General features: G+C 36.9%; 1 protein-coding gene across 1 annotated transcript in view; it reads right to left on the bottom strand.

Annotated features, from left to right (window-relative positions):
* The window catches only part of CDC73 (cell division cycle 73), a 99,870-nt gene that overhangs the window by 77,991 nt on the left and 796 nt on the right, over positions 1–21,083 (bottom strand). Inside the window, exons 2-9 of the mRNA XM_032191879.1 lie at positions 17,687–17,792; positions 17,196–17,265; positions 16,193–16,255; positions 16,052–16,104; positions 14,268–14,356; positions 11,795–12,011; positions 1,394–1,492; positions 49–127 (exon numbers count right to left, since the gene is read on the bottom strand). Coding sequence (XP_032047770.1) covers positions 49–127; positions 1,394–1,492; positions 11,795–12,011; positions 14,268–14,356; positions 16,052–16,104; positions 16,193–16,255; positions 17,196–17,265; positions 17,687–17,792 — 776 coding nt within the window. The remainder of the gene's footprint in view (positions 1–48; positions 128–1,393; positions 1,493–11,794; positions 12,012–14,267; positions 14,357–16,051; positions 16,105–16,192; positions 16,256–17,195; positions 17,266–17,686; positions 17,793–21,083) is intronic.

The raw sequence follows: 21,083 nt of genomic DNA, 5'->3' as shown, positions 1-21,083 counted from the left end.
TTTATATATTTTAATTATTATTTTTAAGAAGGATTACAATCAACTTACCCTCTTTGCCTTTGAATCTTTCCTGATCGTATCTGTTGTAGGCAGCTGGAATAGGTTGCTTATTTCGCAAAGTGGGATCCTAAAACAGGTTAAATAAGTTTTTTTTAGACGTCCTGAAAATATCTGCTGATTTGTGAAGTTCACAAAGCATTATACGGAACTGCTTAAGACAATAAAATTAGTTCACTTTGTAGGATTTTCAATGTATTTGAATACTGCTGTGTCTAGTTTCAACATCCACTTACAGCCTAACAGAAAATTTGGAAGTGCATACTGAAAGAAACAACAACAACCAGAGGCAAAACTTAAATAGTAATAGCAAACTGCATTAGGTAAAATCTTCAAGTTTTCTAAAAATCACTGAGTTCCTGTAATATCCTCAAGATTCAGAAAAAAAATTGTCAACTGACAACTCATGGTTAAGGCTTCCACCAGACACACACAATGTTTCTTGCCAGCTTGATTAAGCTAGAAATCTGTTAGTCTGCCAAAATAAAACCAGATTTGGTGAAAAAAGTATTCTGTAAATAAAAGGGGAAGGAGAGGTTTGGTTTCATGTTATTTGTGTGTTTTTTTAAAAGCACCTGTAACACACCACTATACACCAATTCATTTTTTCTGTGTCTGATACCATTCTGCATGGTACGTTTGAAGAGTCCTATGGACAATTTATAAAATTCAACAAAGCAAATATTTGAAAGTTGAAACTCACCTTGCTACTTAAATTTAGTTCTTTGTTAAATGCAGTGGTAGCAAGAATAAACCCAAGTAAAATTAAACAGTTTTTATAGTAGACTGTCACCGAGTTCAAGAATACATTATGTTTAATAGAGACCAATAGTAAACACACAGAACAAATCCAGTCTAATACCCAGACAGCTTAAACAATAAAGCTATAAGTCTGTCTTCCTGATTTATTACAGGCAAAAGAAAGCTGGTTCAAGCTGTTCCCGCCAGTGAGTCATGTTCCAGATTCTTAAACATTTGCTACCCTATCTGTCAAAAAACCCACCAGCAAAAAAAATTGTTTGAAATGGCAGCAGTCTCAAGTAATGCATTTCTTCCAAATAGATGCAGAATGTCTCTGGTGTTTGATACATACCGAAGCTGGCACTAACACTTTCATCGGTAAGTAACAAGAACATATTGAACAAATTAAACTAAAATATTCAACTCTTTAAATACCAGTAAATGTAATTTAAGGCAAAGAATATCTGTGAAGTTATGCTTGAAAGTTACTCATTCACTGAAACTAAACTAATACAAACTTCATGTTTAATAACCACAAGACAGTGTACTCGCACTTTCAGAGTGAAAACCTTCATGCTCAAGGTGCTGCTCTTACCGTTGGTGCTGTGTTTGGTGCAGGTCTTTGCTCAGGTGCTCGGCCTTCTTCTCTGGCTTTTACTGATTGAAGAATTGCAAAAATATTTTTGGCAAAGTTCTGAAAAACATATTGAATACCTGTGAACCTCGATGACAATCTGTTTCAAGTGATACTAATACACATGGAAGAAACCATTCCATTAACCTGTGCTTTACAGAAAAACAAGTCATTGGGGCATGAGTTATATCAATTAATGTTTTTAAGCACATTCCTCCAGCTAGTATTAATAGGATTGTTTTACTCCAAACAAAAAGTGCTAATTAACCTTTTGAAAGGCAGACACTTATTACATGACCAGTTAATACACATTTTAAGTTAGAGATATGGACACGTCTTTCATTACTGGCTATTTTAGTAATGGATCATCAGTAAAAGAAACCTTTTATCAATTAATGAAAGCAACTTGTTAATAGCTTGGAATAGGATCAAGAATTCATATGCTTAGAGTCTTCCACAGCATTGTAAGCTAACACTGAAATGTTGTTAATGAAGACCACTGGTATTACGAACCAAATGCAAAAATTATAAAGCAATCATGTCTGGGGTGAATTTTGTAGAAATAATTTATAGGGAGAGCTCTAATTCAAAGCTTCTCTAGGCTCACTCACTTGACCTCAGCCAGTCAGCACATTGTCAACTTGCTCCAAGCCAGAAGGGCTGGAACTGGAATACCCCCAGCAACCACTTATGAAGGCAAAGCCATTCCTTGCACACACAAAGAAGTTCTTTTCACAAAGACTGAAAGAACTCATGCAACACTCTTTCTGTCAAAAAATGGAAAAACATTTCAAAGAGCCGCGAGCCATGTGCATATCAATTATATGTGGATACTCAAAATCAGCTCTGTTCTTTGGAAAGAAAGTGCAACTATATTTTTTAACTTGAAATTCAGAGACTTCCTCCAGACTCTGGACTGGGCAGCATAATAATCACAATTCTTGTCCTTGCTGCGTTTCATCACATATTGCCTCTTGGAAAGACAAGCTCCTGAGTCTTCTGAAACTCAGAAGGATGAACTAATTAAATAACAAGAGAAGGAACTTAGAGTGATTGTCCATGTAGAAGCCAAGTCTTGCAGTCATAGGGAAGCTACAGCCAACTTTCACAAACCTATCTCATTCACAAAACCTACAGTTACCATACTTGTAAAAGTGGAATTAAATTTCCAATTATGTTTTTTTTTTTTTTTCAAAGGCATTTTAGTATCTCAGTTTTTAATAAACTGAAGGAAATTAAAATTTGGTCCAGGACAAGGAATTTTAGGTTAAAAAAAAAAAAAGATATTCTCCAGTCTGCTGAAAAGAACTCGTTAATAAGCATAGAATTACAAAGCGTTCTTGCTGATGTTTTCTCTGAAACCATGAAAATGCAGGTCCCCCAAGGACACAAGTAATATCAGTTCGAAAGGGGAAAAAAACAGCAGTGCTTTAACAAATGCTCAAACTACAATCATCATCTTGCTGTTTATTGGCTTGTTTGGGGATGTGGGATTACATTGTTGTGACAGAAAATGATCGAGCACAAAGTCCATTGCAGGTTCCAACTGATTTGTAAAGCCCTGCAGAGAGGAAAGACCACTAAGTTTTCATTGTTTATCCCTTTACAGATCCAGAAAATAAACAGCCCTTAGCCTCTACCCTAGATTTAGTTAAACTTAATACCAAATGCAACAGTTTTATTACCAAAAACTTCCAATCTGGGGGACAGACCAGGAAACAAAAACAAAACAAAAAAAAAAATCTGTCTCTCTCTGTACTAGCTCTTAAAGAAATTTGAACATTCTTTTAAAACAATGCTTGAGGAAGTCTTCCGTATAAAAGGACAAGTTCATTCATTTTTGTTTTTATCTGCCTAGAGTGCTGCTACTCCCATGAAAGCTCTTTATTAACTCCAGCCATGTCTACACCTAATAGTATTCTACCACACTTAGGAAGAAAAAGAGAGGAAGAATGTTTCAGCAGCTATCAAACCTGGTTTCTGATATTTTCTTAAATAATTCTCTATAGTAATAGATTTCTCCTCCCATCCTCCTTCATGCCTCTACAAAGAGGACTCATGCACGCACTAGATGTAGATTGGAAGAGAAGGCAATGGGAACCAACAGACAATCAAGGACAGCAGCTATGGGCAGATAAACACTGGTGATCATCATCTCACAGCAAGAGTCACACATGTTCTTCAGGAAAACCTTCAGTCGTATATAAATTCTCAAGATTTACAGCAGCAGATGCTCGATCCCCTGCCAACACAGTGACTAACACACAGCAAGTCAAGTTACTATCACTGGTGTTAATTTAACACCAGGCTGTTTTAGGAGAAATACCAGAACAAATACGATCAGCCTACTCTGGTGGGGAAGAGCACCAAGTTACATCACTAGCAGAACTCCTCCTGTAATAAAACTGCTTTCATATAAATATAATACAGTTTGTTCTTTAAAAAAATAAAAGCCTGCAACATTTATCCTGTAACCTGTATTTAATTTCTGTAACTATCCTTCACCCTAAAGCTCATTGACAAAGAACTCTAGTCACAAGAACAGCTTTAACTGCTATTTATCAGATTAGCAAAAAATAATACTTTAAAAAAATAATACTTTTTAAAAAAATAATACTAATGATTTTTAGAAAGTATTTTAAAAATAATAGTTTCTAATACCAATCATCAAGAAAGAACAGATTTCATCTCATAAAAATATCTCTTACAGAAATCTGACATACAGAACTAGAAACACTTAGAGAACATGGCTTCAAAACATCCCCATAAATCAGCTGTAATCGGTTTGTATCAGATTTTACATACTGGCATTTCAAAGCAAAGAAAGAAGATCCTAGAAACAACCCTATAAACTCAAATTCTTATTTGAGATAAGGATTTCCTGTTGGACCTGAATCCCAGGATGATCAAGAGCTGTAGAATACTATAAATATCATCCAAATTTACAGCAGACAGAGAAGGAAGAATCAGGAAGCCCCTTCCACGCTTCTTTACACGTTTGCTTGATACGCTCAGACATGCTGCTAAGTCCTTTGCAGCCAATGACAAACCAAGGCACGATGCATATTCTCATCACAGATTTTTAGTAATTCTTATGTGCTGCATGGCATGAATGTGCCAACTGTATTCAGGTGTTCTTAAAAAGTACAGGAGAATTTAAACAGTTTGTGTGGCACATAAACCGATTGACTGTAAAATTAAAAGAAAGTTTTACACATGGAAATTTAAATCACACACCTAAATCCAGTGTCATTTAAGGCACACTCCTATGTCTTAAACTCTAAGCATCTTCCACAGAAACTGTTCACAACCACTGAAGCTGATTCTCTCCTCCTTGTTATTCTGAATTGAAGATAGTCTTAGAGCATTGTATTTTGTGTTGTATGCTACACTGCCCTCAGAATCAAAGGTTGAATACATACAAGATTGATATTCAGAGACAGCTGCATGCATGCAAACACAGGTAGAACAGCTACACAAAGTACTGGTATTTTCTGCACTGTGCTTATTCAGACCATAAAAAGTTTCCATCGTTTCTGACCCAACATCTTTATTCTCCTAAGGCGGAAACTCCTCGTAAAGACCACAGATGGAAATACGACCACAGATTATGGAATTGTCATGAAATAATGCCTCCTTTTTGAACCAGGTGTACATGCCCCTCTCCTGTTTTCATTCCTTTGCTTCCCTTGAATAAGAAGGAGAAGATGCTCAACTGCACTGACAGGCGTGCTTGCAGAAAGCTTATGGTACTTCTCAAACTATTTTCCATACACTTTTGGCCTGCAATGACCATCATGCAGTAACTCATACAACAGTATGTTTCATACAGAAGGTATAAACAGAACAAACAAGTTGCAAAAGAACCACCTAAGTATAAATAGATCGTTTTCGTTATGCTTTCAGGACAGTACCAATGTAAGAAATTATCACAATCGATATAGCTAACAAACTGGAGCAGAGTATATGACAAATTTCTTTAAACTGTCCAACGAGGGCATATATAAAAAAGCATTATTAAAACTTGATTTATCAGTAACTGCCATGGAAAATTAAAATTAAAGTCAGACACCCCTTATCACAAAATCTGCTCTGGGAAACAAATAATATTCCACCAGTCAAAAAGTTTAAGTACTACTACAGTCTACTGCACTGAAATAAAACATAGTTATTAGCCCTATTTGTGGACTGTTTCCAGTGACAAGTTTCATTCCTCACTTGTTCTATTTTTTCCCCCCACTAGATTTTTATAGTAAGAGTATTTTATGTGAAAGACATATAAAGCATCTAATTTAAAATAGAATAAACATTAACTCAGAAGTATGAAAGAGCAACACTAATGTCCTGAAAATAGAACACAGCATAAAATCTGCTTTAAAAAAAAAAAAAAAAAATACTTTGTACGTAACCTGAAGTTACTTCTTCTTATATATATATATATGCACCATATAGAAATGCAGGTGGGTATTTTTTGTTTATTATTTTATTTTTAAGTCATTGAAGAAGCGCACAAGTGTGATGTTACTTTACAGCTAACCTAAATTTCCTTCAGGTAACACAGCTCTGTTACCCCAGCGGTTTTCTGACAAATTTGAGGTACCTAGTCCCAAAGAGAGATTCAATATTGCTCACTATGAAAACAACTTTCACGGTCTGGTCCATTCTTCCTTCAAGAGCTGTACTCAAACCACATCGAGTGTCTAGCAGCAATACAACTGTCTTCCCAGTTTTACTGAGTAAGCTAATATACATTGAAGTAGAGTTTGGGATTTGAAATCTATACCGTGTCACTTGTGCACAGGCCTTCTAAAACCATACACTCGTTCCATTTGAAAGCACTAATTGCTATTAACCTGGGACACCTTCATCTTTTCAACTTCACAATTAAATTCACCACTATTGTGAATTTCAGGAACACAGAACAATTCTGCCACCTAGAGCTCAAAAACAAAATTGCTTTTACAAAGAATTACAATTTCCAAAATTTTACTCAGACCTTTTAGCTGTCAAAAATAACTTAAAATACCATATTAGTCTTGCTATAAAGTTACTTCAATTTAAGCGTTGTCAATTAAAAGAAGGTGCAGTAAAAACTTTACTGAAATTGCAGTAAGTGTAGTTTGTAATCCCCTTGGCAGGGAACTTCATTGCTATAAGCGATCAAAAAGTACAAAAAAATTACGAAAACAGTAACTAAAAAAATAATCTCAACAGCATTTACTTCAAATATGCACTTACTGTCAAAGTAGTCAACCCTATTATTGAAAATCTTTATTTTAAAAACGAGGAGGTATATAAAAATGCTAGGATTAAGACAGAATACAAGTGTTTTATTTGGTCTTACTTCCTACTTCATTAGGAAAAAAATATTTTTAATATGTTTAAAAAGTCAAAATTCAGAACATTTACTTTTATCTTTCTCATACAGTAAATATTAATCAGGGAGAGGACTATCTACCCAGACTGTAAGAAGATCAAATTGGCCAGTCTGCATAAGGGAAGTAACAGGAAGTAAAAAGTGAGGCTTTTCCTTCAACATTGCAACCCGGACATAGTAATTAACATGCATGTAAAGAAAATCTTATATTAACAAACCCCACAGTTTTATGAACCAATGATTATGAAACTAAACTAGAGGGACAGTTTCAAATAATCCAGATCCTATACCAAGTTGCCTTCTGTATGTTCAATTGGACTGATTATATTGTTCCTTCTGTCCATAGGGTTAGTTTGCTCACGGAAAGGTAGTTCTGATATGTTTATACTTTCAAGAAAATACAACTCAAGACTGCTACCCCAAATTTAAAGTTTTAGCAGTAATCTGTAACATCCATAAAAAGAAATGGATCAAAGATTTGGGAAGGAAGAAAAAAAAACCAGAAATGCTCAGAGCACATTATTCCCGTAAGAACAGCCATTCACCTCAGAGAATTATAAATTCACAAGGCCACTGCTAGTGTATTGTCACGATTCCAGTTTTAAGATTTCTCTACACACAAGGAGCACAGGTTCAACCCAGCCTGCTCCATTACTATGCTGGTTATTTATAGAATATTTCTGAACACACTGGGAGCCTAAGAAAACTCAAGTACATCAATCACTAAGATAATTACTCCTTTCCAATATATTTGTGATTGCTGAAAATCCTGCTTAGACTACTTTCGCATTCCTACAGGAAGAATTCAAGTGCTATGAACACATTTCCATTTACAGTAGAAATGGAATGAGGTGTTTTTTGCTTCAAAAAAAAAAAAAAAAAAAAAGATTGCTGAAGCCTGCTACTAGAGATTACAGAAATCAAAGAATTATTCAGGAAGGAAAGACAAAGGAAGAACATGAAAGGGAGGAATCAATTTCTGTTTAAACACGAAGATTTTTCTAGATGTTCAATGGTTTATTTTGTGAAACAGATATAAAGCAGTAATTCAAAACTTGTAACTCCAAATACTTATGGTGTTAAATATTCTATGTATGGGTTCAAATCCTAGCTGCCAGAAAAGATGTCCAGTTCAATAAACAAAGGGTCTCTCACTAAATAAGTTACAAAAGCAGTATTTTGCTAGTATTTTCCCTTAAGATATACAGTTTCAGCTCAAACTGATTTAATGTAGATAAAATCTGACAAGCTCAACCTGCCCTCCAGAAACAGGTTTCATAGTCAATAGTATGACTATGTTATCAAAAACTCAATTCATACCCCTCTAACATGGTGTAAGTAAACATCCTAAATTATTATATGTGCTTTATACAAAAAAGGCCAGCAAAAGAAACAGCAAGACACTTACAGCACTAACACCTGGTCCAAATATCAATCCACAGATGAAGTAATTTTGACTTCATTTCTAGAACTCCTCTCCCTTTGCCTGTACTGCTTCTTTCCCCCAGCACATCTCTGGTGTTAAGGCAGTAATTCCTTTACCCTGATTTTTGTGCTTGTTTGTGAAGGTCAGCAATTAGAACTGGACTGTGTGAGGACTGAAGACAGACAAAAGAGATGAGACTCTCAAAGGATTCTCAAAGCCCCCAACAATTGTGGCTGTTAAAGAAATGGTAAGGGAACTCAGAAGTTGAGTTTTCAGTTGGTTAGACTCTCAGCTCACCAAGACAGCAACGTTGCATACGTTTATTCAAATCTGAAATTAAATTGCCTCTGAACTATATAGCCACCCAAATAGTTCTAAAATTAAACTACTATAATGGCAAGAAAAACCCCACACTAAACAAATGCACTTTGGCTCTGAAAAGCAATTACATGAAAATGTCACATTATGCATGAACTCTAAGAGACTACAGCGCAGACTGGGAAGGCCAACAGATGTGCAAGAGACAGCACAGGATGACTCATCCACCTGGGATTAAATCAAACACTAGATTTCCCAAAAAGGGTAGGAGTGCATAATAATCAGATAGAAAACTAAGTAAAAATAATACTTCAACAAGAAGTTCTAAGCAAAATTTAAAGATAACGCAAGCAGACAACTGCAAATTCTGGAAGTCTTAAAAACAAAAAAGATAAGTGAAGTGTCTGCTTTTAAAAACCAACAGCAACCTCACAAAATCAGTATAACGATAGCCAAGGATCAATGCAATAGCTGAGTACAACATAGGGGTAATGGAAGGGATCATACGGATACGGGCTGTGCATTATAGCAACCTTGGAGCCAAAGCACGAATGACAACCACTGAATGACAGTTAATGAATGGCAACTTGTACAAAAGCACTAGGGCTCTCCTGCCAATATACACTGGACAGTAACAGAACTCCAGTAATCCCAAAGAAAGCAATTATGAGATAACAGTTATTTTGTAGGTAGGATGAGGGTCAAGAAGGGAAGCCATGCTAAGATTAATTCTTTAGCTATCATAAGCAATTATTTCTTGGAGCATCTGGCCAAAGAAGTCACAAAAGGAAAAACAGCTCTTTATTTAGACCGCAGAACACCTACTTCGAAATGTAGCTTCTGAAGAACACTGTAACAGGGGTATCAATGTACTCAAATCCAACATTCTTGTGAAGCAAAAGAAAACCTTACACCTTTTGCCATAAAAAATTCACTGCTAATTTCAGCTAAGGGAGTGACGTAACTATGAAGTCACTATTAAAAGATAGTTAAAGTAAAAGATAACATCTAAAAGGGCAGAACACAAGCATCATGAAAACCTTTAGAGCTGTACGTAGAACATTGAGGAGCATCTTGCTGAAGGAATCTGTACTTTTCCAGAGACATAAAAAACAGATAAAAATGCCCAAAACATGTTAAAGATGATATATTTTGTTTTGAAGCCTGATATTCCTAGTGTTTTCCTTTTAGATCTTAAGCCTTCTCTACATCAATGTTTACTACAGAGAACACTGGGAAAGTTTACATGCAGGAGCTTTTCCTCTGTGATGGAGACAGCTTGAGGATCTGTCTCAGGCTGAATCATTTTTTATAAAGAAACAAGGAAACTGACATTTTAGGGTTCTCATAATTTGGTACCATTACCCCTGGAGATCTAAAGAAATTCAAATATGAAAAAGATCCTACATGGTAAACTACTGTTGAAGGCAGCTTCATTTTTAAATACATTTAAGAGGATTCAAGAGACTATAGATAAATCTGTATCAAGCAGATATTGAAAAATTACAATAAAAAGAATTAATAGGCACATTAGCAAGCCAAGTATCATACAGAAAAGCCAAAAGAGCAGTTGCAGGGGGTACTGTGCTACCTGGATCAAAATTCTTTGTATGAACTGGAAAGTAGATAAGGAATGATTTGCTGGAAAGAACATACCTGAGTTTCCTAACAACTTGAGACTATCTTTGCAAAGGCTCTTTCAGAAATCAAAATGCTTTGTGAGGTTCTGGGATATAACCTTAGCCCTGTGTAACAGAGTGATGTTTCCCCACCCATTTACTCTCAGTTTCTTGCTCAAAAATATAAACCTCTGATGATTTCTGTTTGTATTCTGTTCTGTATGTATTGGGAGAACACTCCCAAAGTTCTGTGCAAACAGAAAAAAGGACTCGCTAATTATTCCTCAGACTAGTCAAAGGAACTACTTTCCAGAGTCCCTGACCAAACTTAATCTCTTTTTGTCCTTCTTCCTGTGCTAGGTTTTGCCTAAGATTGCTACCTCGTCTTACTGTTATTACAGGGATACTAGGATTAAAAAAAAAAAAAAAAAAAAAAAAAAAAAAAAACTCTTTACTCGTCATCTTTGCAAGACTCCCCTGCAAGGCATGTAAAGATATGAATGCCATGACTGATTCACTACAGGAGGAAAAGTTACCCAGATTCCTTCAATACATACATTTTGGATGATTGAAGTGTTTTTCTGTTTGTTTTGGATTGTTTTTGTTTGCTTTGTTGTTGTTGTTTTTTAATTTATCTCTAACATTTATTTATAACTGTTCAGTGGTGAGATTGCTAAAAATCTCAGACTTAAAGCAGCAATATTGACTCTGCGCATAATGCACAGGTATGTGCCATATTCCTATTAATTACCCCATAATTCCAAAGTGTTTATTCCACTGAGGTCATGAGACTATGTTGCAAAAATGACTATCATGTAAAATACTGTTAAAAATAAGACAAGCTAAAACTGGGAACTCCTTTGCTTAATGTCGAGACATTGTTTTCCTGTGACAGTACTTAGAGAAGTAGAGAAGGCAAGGGATACAATCTGACAACCACCTCAGGAAAACAGACCTCCGCAATCTGTTAGGAATTGACTTACTGCTTCCTTGAGAAATTTAGCCTCAATTGTCTGCTATAAAGAAAGCTTGCTCTCTTTGGACAATCAGGCTATCAGCTGTGCTTGCAACCATGCTCTGGATGGCACGTAACCAAGTACAGATAAAGACATCAATTAAAGGAGCATGAAGGAACAAAAAGACACAGAAAAGCCTCGTCACGTCAACTCTTTCTGGTTTTGTTCATTTTATTATTTTCTCTCATTACTTTTCCACTGTTTTCCACAGCTTAGCAGCCTTTGGACTTTCTTTCCATGTAGGTATGTTGCTACTTGTATCAGTTACACCCCGCTTTTGTCTGTTTTACACCTACAGGTACTTCCTACAGCCTTCCCAATTGTAAGGCTCAAACCAGCTTTGTTTAAGAGGAATTAAGTGACTACTTGGTATCTTTTAAATGGCTGAAGGAAGTATTTTGAGATCTATTTTAAGCTTTCGGTAATGAGGAAAGAATGAACTCTGTCACTGTGCCAGGAGCTCTCCAGCATACCTTTACCTAGAACACTAAGCATAATCCTCTCTTGGTCATCTGAAGTCTACAGTGAACAAGCTAGAGGTACAATAAAGAGAAAATGCAGTTTGCCATTTGGATCATAGAAATAGCTTGGTATCTGCAGCATTACCTTGCCTGTGCTTTGTAAGATTGTAGTTCTTGTCCTCCATACTCTCTCCCTGCTGACAATATCTCTGGTTACATCCACTTCAGCATCAACAAAACTTCTCTGTTTAAGAGCAGTTATGTCATCATCCAGATCAGTTTTGATAGTGGATCTTTTCTTTGCCATGATTTTTGCTTTGATAGCAGCAATTTTTTCCACTGACATGGCTTCAGACAAGGACCTAAATGAGCAAAAATAGCAGAAGAGACTGAATAACAGCACAAACAATTCTTCTGAGAGGATTTCTGAATGAGTAGTTTCCTCCTGCTTAAATTTACATTCATGCCATAAAAAAGTCACCTTACTTATACATAAAGATTATATGAGCTTAGCATTGATTCTAATGCCCAAAACAGCATTTTTCTGACAAAAGACTCCATACAGGTATTAGCACAAAAAAAGTCAAAAAAAAAAAATCCCAACTATAACAAGCAGAAATAAAGACTGCACATGTAAAGCATCAGGACTAACACTTCCATTCACAGTATCATCTGACTTTCACCTCCTAGTAATTTATAGTGAATTACAATTTTGTGTCTAGTCAGCCAATCTCAGGCTTCCAAAGCATTAAACTAAATTCTGGTTGAGGCTCTGTTAGGCGGACTTGGGAACTTGGAAGATCAGTGTTACCTTTTCATAGCATGTAGGCCAAACAAACAACAGATGGTAATAACTTTGTCCACGTTAAACTGTATTTGAAGTAGCTCAGCTCAGTCCAAAAGTGCAACATTTTTATCTGTTTGCTTTTAATTGTAAACACAGCAGGATTTAGTTGCCAAACACTGAGCACTATTGTTTTCCAGGTTAACTGAAGAATAAAAAGGACCGAATTGCACAATCCCAACTGCATGTAACCAATTCTATTTTACATGGTTTTTTTGAGAACACATTGAAAAATTACACTGTGAAGCAATCTCCTTTTACACCTAAGCTACTGAAAAAGGAACTTATTTGTTGCTCTTAAATGAGCAACAAGAGTGACAAAATTCACCGGTTGTGAACATTACTTGCACTTTTAAAGGGACAATCTTTTGCATTCAATTGTATTCTGTATTTACAGATTTTTACTAGGTAATTACAAATAACATTTGGTCATCTTCACTATAATACTGTCTCATACTCCAAAACCTTTGCTTGTAACACACTGCAACTAACATCCAAATCATCAGTTTACACAAAACAATGTGCACAGTTACACTTTGTTTCTTAAACTTCCTGACTTTTAGTCAGGTATGACAATCAAATGGTGTGTGTTTTTTTGTTGTTGTTCTTTTTTTAAAACAGTTTCCTTTTATGTACACCTAAACAAGACAGATGGAAAGAAGATATTTTTATGTGCTTAGGTGCAATTATACCTCACTTGGCTATATTAATTGTTGAAAGGCTAACTGATAAATTTAATCCTGGTAAGGAACAAACAAGCATTCACAACATTGCTTATGCTCAGGAAATAAATTTTTGAAGAATGCAGTTGCTCTATCAAGTGAAACTATTTATTTGCAAAATCCAATGCAGATGAAAGTGTTACTGCATACTCATACACCTTCCTAGCAGGAAGCATGATTCCCATTTTGCATTCTGAGAGTTGACACATGCAAGAAATAAAGCAACTACCTTTACATTACGGTTTCAGAACTCAGGTATTTGAAAATGAGTTACTAGAGTTTGGTATCCTACTAAGTATCTACTAAGCACAAGATCCTTAGCATCAACAAGGTCTTGCAATAATTTCATTTCCTCTCTGCCTGGCTTAGGGAAGATATGGTGTAAGACACAAAAACAGGTGTCATTCTCTGCAAAATTCTGGATAGATTCAACAGAAAAATAAAGGGTACGGTCAAGTTTTCGAACACTTGAATACTGATTACTACTTATGGCAATGACAGGACATTATCCTCTGGTAGTCTACTGCCTCCTTGGAGGAAACAAGCTCACCTCTGCAGGGAGTCAAACTGAGGTCCTGCTAACCTTAAATGTATTCTTACATTATTCTCCTCCTTTTGTGCACAAGATACTCCTCAGTACAAGGTTTTCTTTCTTTGAAACAGAGATCATCAGCTTTCCTTTGAAATTCTGCTCATTGTCTTTGACTGCTTAGATAAACACCATGGCAGAAGAAAGCGTAAGTGGTGGGGGTTGGAGGGCAACGTGAGGCAACTGCTCTTACACTTGTGAATTAAAAAAAAAAAAAAAAAAAAAAAAAAAAACAAGATATCTCATGCCACACCATCTGAACTTCCACTCATGAACAGGATTCTGACCAGGCATGAGGTTCTATCCCCTCAAGTATAATTGATGATAGCACCTAAGGGAAGGGGGGATAGAGGTGAGGCAAAATACTTCCAATGAGAGCTAGTGGACAGAAGTAAGACCACATGCCTAATTGTTATTAGTCTTTTAATTAAGCATTATCCATATGAAATTGAAGTATTCCTACCTGATCTGCTCTGTTTGCACGATACCTTCTTTATGTCCTTCCAACCGAGCCGCCAACCGCTCCTTGTCAAGGCGCACACACTCTTCATCCTAGGAGTAACAGCAGTGCTTAAATTTTTGTGTATTCTCTTTAATGAAAGAAATACAGCTAGAATTAAAGCTATATAGAATTCACTTTAAGATTAGCAAGGACTATCTTTATTTCCAAGCATTTTTGAACTGTGCACTAGTATTAATTGTACACCTACTGGAATTTTTTTAAGAATCACAATTAGAAAAATGAAAAGGAGACTACCATTCCTTTATAAAGTGCCTTGCTGAGACAAGAATGCAAAATAATAGAAAAGCAGTAAGAGAATTTGAAGGTGACAAACAATAAGTAGGACAATATGTATACATACATTTTTGACAAGCTCAATGATGTTTTTACGGAAAACTGCCCAGAACTGTGACATTTTGATGTAGAACTTTCAAAAATGGCATTCTTAATATATAGAGAAGTCAAGAGTAAAGACCAGTAAAGCAACTTCCAGTTACTCAAGCGAGGATGGAGACAGACATGTAAGGTGAGAAAGCAACTTTATGCCATTTTTTCAGCTTCTTAAAGCTGATACCATTTATGTCTTATCAGTCTTATTTCCCCACAAAATCTAAATCATCGTCAAGCCTGTCCTACTGCTAAAAGGCTGAAGCATGGCAAAAACAGTCATGCCTGCGTATCAGGAGAGACCTGGAATCTCTACACTGAAACAGTTTCTGAATAGCTTAAAACAGACTTCACAGACTGAGCAGCAAAGAAACAAACAAAAAGATGGCCATAAACTGATCAGGTTCGTATGCAGAATTCTTGAATCTCCAAATCATAATGTTTTCCAACTGTACATCTTCAACATAATAGCATCACAACCACATAGGGAAATGTAGAATGTAACTCTACAGATCACCGATACGTCATGTCAGAGCAATTGTGCTTGTGAGCCATTAAGAATGCCCAAAGTTCTCACTAATCTCATGCTGATAAAGATAAACACAAGCACTGTTAAAATGCAATTCTGGAATAATGGAATGTATGTATTTACAATAATCTTCTTCTAAGAAGAAATCAAGAGCCTCAGAGCTCCGAAAATATGTACAGACAGATTTTTAACAACTCAGAAGAAAAAAAAAATGGATGAACACAGTTAAAAAGTAATTGAGGAAAAAAAAAAAAAAAAAAAAAACTCCTTTTTAAAACCAGGCAGAATTACATAATACAATATGTGTTAGAACTAGACATGTCAATTTTATGCGAGAGATAATTCTGAAAATACACTGTTTAATTATCCAACACATAGCCTCAGAAAATACTAAATCACAGGGACAACAGTTTTGTATACTGCTATAAAGAGACTAAAATAGCAGATAAATGCCCATCTTATTGATATGTACTCATTTGTTTTAAGTTATGTCAGCTCACAAATGGCACATCACGGTAATTATTCGTTACATAGCACTTTGATTCTAATCACATAGCTCCCAGCAGACAGATCATAATGCAACAGATATTTATAGATCCGTGGTCAAGCTTTACCCTTTCACACTCCAATGTACAGCCAGCAACTCAAATTCCAAGTTTAAACCAGAGGCTAGAATTCCTTAGTTCTATCTCCTCCTGGTTCATGTACACACTAACAGAAGTAGCGTGTGCACCCAGAGGGCGACTGAACTGATATAAAACAAGATAAAAACTATAATTTACACACACACACACACCAAATTTATATCAATGACAGTTACTGTCATTACCTCTATTCTTGGTTTCTTTGCTTCTGCTAGTATTTCATCTGCTGCTCTTTTAACTACAAGAAAAAGAGGACATTAAAAATGGAGCATTGCAGAATACTTTCATAAAACAAACTTTGAGGCTACTTTTTAGTTGAACTATACCTTGAGTGGATCGTTGAAGGCCAATTTCAAGTGGAGCACTTCTGTCTATACTTGACGAGGTTGCTGTAATCAAACAATATTTCATGTAATTACAAAAGGTTTGATAAGTATTTCAGTATAAAAGGATGAAGAACAACAGCTAAAAGGCAACAGTGTAAATTCTAATTAGATATTAAGAAAATAATGTCTTTATCAAAGGTTGTCATACACTGGCAGCAGAGATATTCAGAACTTGATACCAAGTTAAATCAGATTGCCTGGGGCCATTTGACTCTTCAAAATGGGGACTGAACCAGATGACTCTGTGGTCCCTTCCTACATTAGTCAGCAATTCTATGATCTGTATATACTACACAGGAGAAACCAGTCACAAAAATTACTTTATAACCTGGAATCAAGATCTACTTGTTCATCTGCTTTTTGGAAGAAAGACAACCTGAGGGTCCCTCTAAAAAAGGCTTACTGCTCATATTACAGAAATCATCTCATATTCCAACGTAGAGAGACCACATGCAAGACAGAGCAAGATAAAGTAGGCCATATTTATCTTTCTCTGGTCACAGAGAAACCTCTTTTCTCTGACTGTTGGTAACAGAAATTTTAGCACAGTAGAATACCAGGAAAATCTGCCAGACTGAAAAAGCAGTGATTTGATACATTTTAGTATACTGCAGACTTTATCCCACACACTCATTGCATCAAAATCAAAGTTTCCCACAATCTAGAGAGAAGGAAGAAACAAACACGGAGCATTCTAACAGATAACCATTAACCAAGGATGTTAATCATCAAGTAGCTCACTTCTAAACATGCGTAGGAATGCAGCTCCTAAGCGTCTTAAAAACAGTTAAGTTCAGAATAAAATAATTGAAAGAAGAATTAGTTTGAGAGGTCTGAACGTAGTCAGTTAAGCTACAGATTGACCCTTATGTGTTGCCCCCTCATTTATCCCATAAATGCAAAGCAAGAGAGTACTGTGTCTTTAACAGAAAACATCACTCACATGTCTCCCCATTTAGGTATGCAAGTAAGTCTTTCCTATCAGGTCTTCTTACCACAGGAATGTTTTCAGTCTGAAAAGACAGCAGACTTGACATTAAACTGTTATTCCCTCAGAAAGACTCTTGATTAAGATTTTTCCACTTTCATTGACCACTCATCCACACAAAGAACAGAAAACACATCCCGCGTCACAAGCAAGCACAACTATCAAGCTTAAAAATGCAACTACTTTCTGGAGGATGTTTAACTGCACAAAATGAAACACGTCATCTGCTATAAAACAAAGGGAGGACAGACTTTTTTCCTCCTTCACTTCAGGCTTGCAAATAAGTAGTAGAGTATTTTTTAAACACACACACTTCATTGCATACCTTTTTCCCTTTCCCCAGACAAATTCAGACACTAGAATGCTACCATCATTCTCTGGCAATAACTGTGCAAACATTACTCAGCTCAAACCAGACAAAATGAAGTTCTGTATGGTCTACTTACTGCAGCACGACGGACATAAACAGGATGCGAAAGGTGCACATTATTGAGCAGGAACAAGATAGAATCCAAAGTGTAGTATTCCCTGGGCTGACCCTCCTTCCCGGTCCTGTAAAATCATGAAACACAGTTTTTAATGTTTAACAAAGAGTTTTCCCTCCAAGCACAGTGGTTTTACTCACGGCTCACCACCAGCATCGAAACACTCACCACAGAAGTGCCAACCTCTCTGGGGTAAGGCAGAAGAAATAAAAACCACTCCTCAAGCATAACTTTCTTTAACCTGGAAGAGCTACACAATCACCTATTAAATGTACCAGAAGTGAAAGTCTGTTGTCTCTGTAGTGTGGATATAGTGCCACTGCTGCTTTCTTGGAATTTCTTTTCTACACAAAACAAAAATTATGTTGATCAAAAGCACCCAATAACCCCTTCCGAACTCATCACTAACAGGAAGGCTTAAAACATTACCTTCATAGTGATGCCTGAGAAAAACAAGCACACCTTATCTCACAGGGAGAAAAATGATTCAAAATACTTCAGGAATTGGTAAAATAAAGGATTTTTCTATCACTCTTCCTTCCTTCCAAGAACTCAGTCTGCGTATTTACATGGGGGAAGGAAGGGTTATGTTTTGTTGCAAGGAGGAGGGAAGGAAAGAGACTTTGTATCTTTCAACCACTAGGAAACAAAGTTGGCTGAACAACTGTAACAAAACTGGACTCCACTGCAAGGAATTATTTGGCTATTTTATTGCTTCCCTGCTATCTTTGATCAGGTAGCATCTGAACTTGTTCAGAGTACTGGTAGAAACAAAAGCTTCCTCCACATAGACTTGGCTCTGAAGTGAAGCCTGTGTCACGTGCTGCAGTTGTCACTTCATTTTACAATCAACACTGTAGATTCTCTCTTCTCAGGGTAAGTCCTTATTTCTTTGAAGTGCGTCACATCCAATGATTATATTAGAAAGTCCAGCTGCTCATCTACTCAAGTTTCTTTACACTATTTAGCAATGAATGGTGTAATTTAGAAAACAAACACTGAACAGTTATCTATTAATTTGGAAATACAGTATTACAAAGCCCCAGGCATGGACAAAGCTCGGCAGAGCACAGCTGGTACTTCACCTAAGCCACACACGCAAGAAATCCCCATGCTCATTATCATTGCAAGAGGATGCTTTATCACAAGGACAATGCAAGATACTGCATGTTAACGGGAGAGGGTCAGATGGGAGAGCAATTGTACAGCAAGGAGAAAATCTAAGCCTAAACTGGCATTTCAACAGCAGTTCGTGATCCTTTCAGGCTTGCCAGAGGACCTGCTCAAAATAAAGAGGTAAAAGCAAGCTAAGCTGAATGCAGCTTACTTCCAACGTTTGTTAATTGTGTGAAGCAGCAAAAAGAAATTAATCTTCTTTTCCCATATTACTAATTACGTCAGTTATTTCAGAAAAACAATCTTACGATCCAAGCCTTGAAAAGTCCAGCACTTAAAAAAAGTGATGCAACTTTTAATTCTTGTTAAACTCCAGCTTAGAAACTGAAGAAAATGTTCACATAATGCAAAAGAGAAAGCCTCACCTGCTTGGTTTTAGCACCGGAAATTTATTTCCAGTTCATCCATTCACACTCCAAGGGCGACACGAGTTTATTCATTTTTTAAACTGCTCTACTTCCTTTTTTGTGTTTGAAGCATGGATTTTTATAGAGGTTCTAAGTGCCTGGGTCTCATTCACAAAAGCAAGCACTAATCCTCAAAAATACAAGACTGGACACGCGGAGTCTCACACAAAGCACAATACCCACGACCAGCTGCTCTCTGTTTAAAAACTTCTCAACTGTCCAAACAAGTCCCTCTGATGGGTAAACAAGGCAAATGAGGTGCTGGTAGATTGATTTCTTCCTTGGGTTTTGAAACCGATTCTATAATCACTCTTCTGGGGCCGCGGACCAACCCTTACGTCAAAACAAACAAAACACCTCATCTTAGTCCATCCTGCCTTCAGAAGTACTCCGAGTTGTGCTCTGTGGACTGTATCTGGGAACAAACCTGCATCAGAACGACCTTCTGGGTTTTGTTTCCAGGTTACCCTTACCCTGGCTCCTTTCCTCAGACCAATTCACTGTTTGGCAGCCACTCACGCCAGCACGGAGAGAAGGCAGTGCTGCTGACTTCTGCCAGCTTTGCTGCTCAAGGAGCCACAGTGTTAAATGTCTGCTGGGACTAATTCTAGAAGGGACCGAATGCCACCGCTGCTATTCCGACTTGGGTTACTCTCCCCAGACCGATAGCAGACAGAGATGCAATTACAGCAACCAGGCTGTGGACACCTAAGACAGAAATCATATTGGCTTCGTGAAAGATTAAGCTCTTAACAACCGCTCACTGCACACATAGTTTGGACCCCTTCGAGTGACCCTAGTAAGAGATTTTGAACCTTAGAAGTTGTTGAAGATGTTCCTCGTACGTCCTGGCAATTACAAGAATTAACAGCTCCCAAACTGTGATCTCAAAGGAAGAACCAGCTCGTGGAACTGGTTTTTCAGTTTATGGATTTCAGACAGAATATGCCACCGTGGCTCACAAGAGATGCTGTGAATCAACAGCGGCCTCATTCTACCAGAAGTTCAGGAGCCACCTTTTTGGGTCTGAATCAGGATTTACTAGTTTACTGAAAAATAACAAGTCTGTAACATTATCTCGAGAGATGAGGAACTGCACAGCTATGATGTGGTTACTGCTACTGCTCAGCACATCCTCTGCTCCCCCACGATCCCCCTTTGGCCATAAAGATAAAGCTGTGTTAATGTACCCAATAAAGTTTTTCTCTCCAGCTGCCACCTTCTTGCCTTTTGTTAATAATTTCCACACCTAAATCAAGTTTTCCTAAGCAGTAGAAGAGTCAGGCTAGCATATCGGTTTCTCTGCTCCCTACAGAATGGGGGTGAAACGTGTCTGTCCAGTTAACCATTACTTATTACGGCCTGGGAAAAGCGACTTGGAGCAAGGGAAACACCTTAAGCCTCTATGTAGCTACTCAGCAAAACAAAATCAAGACTTATCAAAAGCTTTAAAACTTATCTCTTTATGCAAATATTTTCTTCCTCTCCGGTCTACCTACCAGTATCCCCTCTCAGCCAGGAAGTGCAACTAAATCCCAAGCAAATTTCTGAAAGCTTTAAATAGACAACGAAATACCACATTTCTAGCTTTAAACTGAACGTGAAGTTACAGCAGTTTTAAAAAAATCTGCCTACAAATTAACATAAGCAGACAGATTTCTTTCCTTTCTTCCTCAAACTAGAGGACACTACAGCACTGTTAACGTCCTTATCGTAATTATGAAAAATCAAAAATCCGTCCCTGGGTAGCGTGAACTACAAGGGTTTTGTTTGAG

Source organism: Aythya fuligula, chromosome 8 (genome assembly GCF_009819795.1).
Source record: "Aythya fuligula isolate bAytFul2 chromosome 8, bAytFul2.pri, whole genome shotgun sequence".
In the NCBI taxonomy this organism is placed as follows: Eukaryota; Metazoa; Chordata; class Aves; order Anseriformes; family Anatidae; genus Aythya; species Aythya fuligula.
This window is presented reverse-complemented; position numbering and strand designations above follow the sequence as displayed.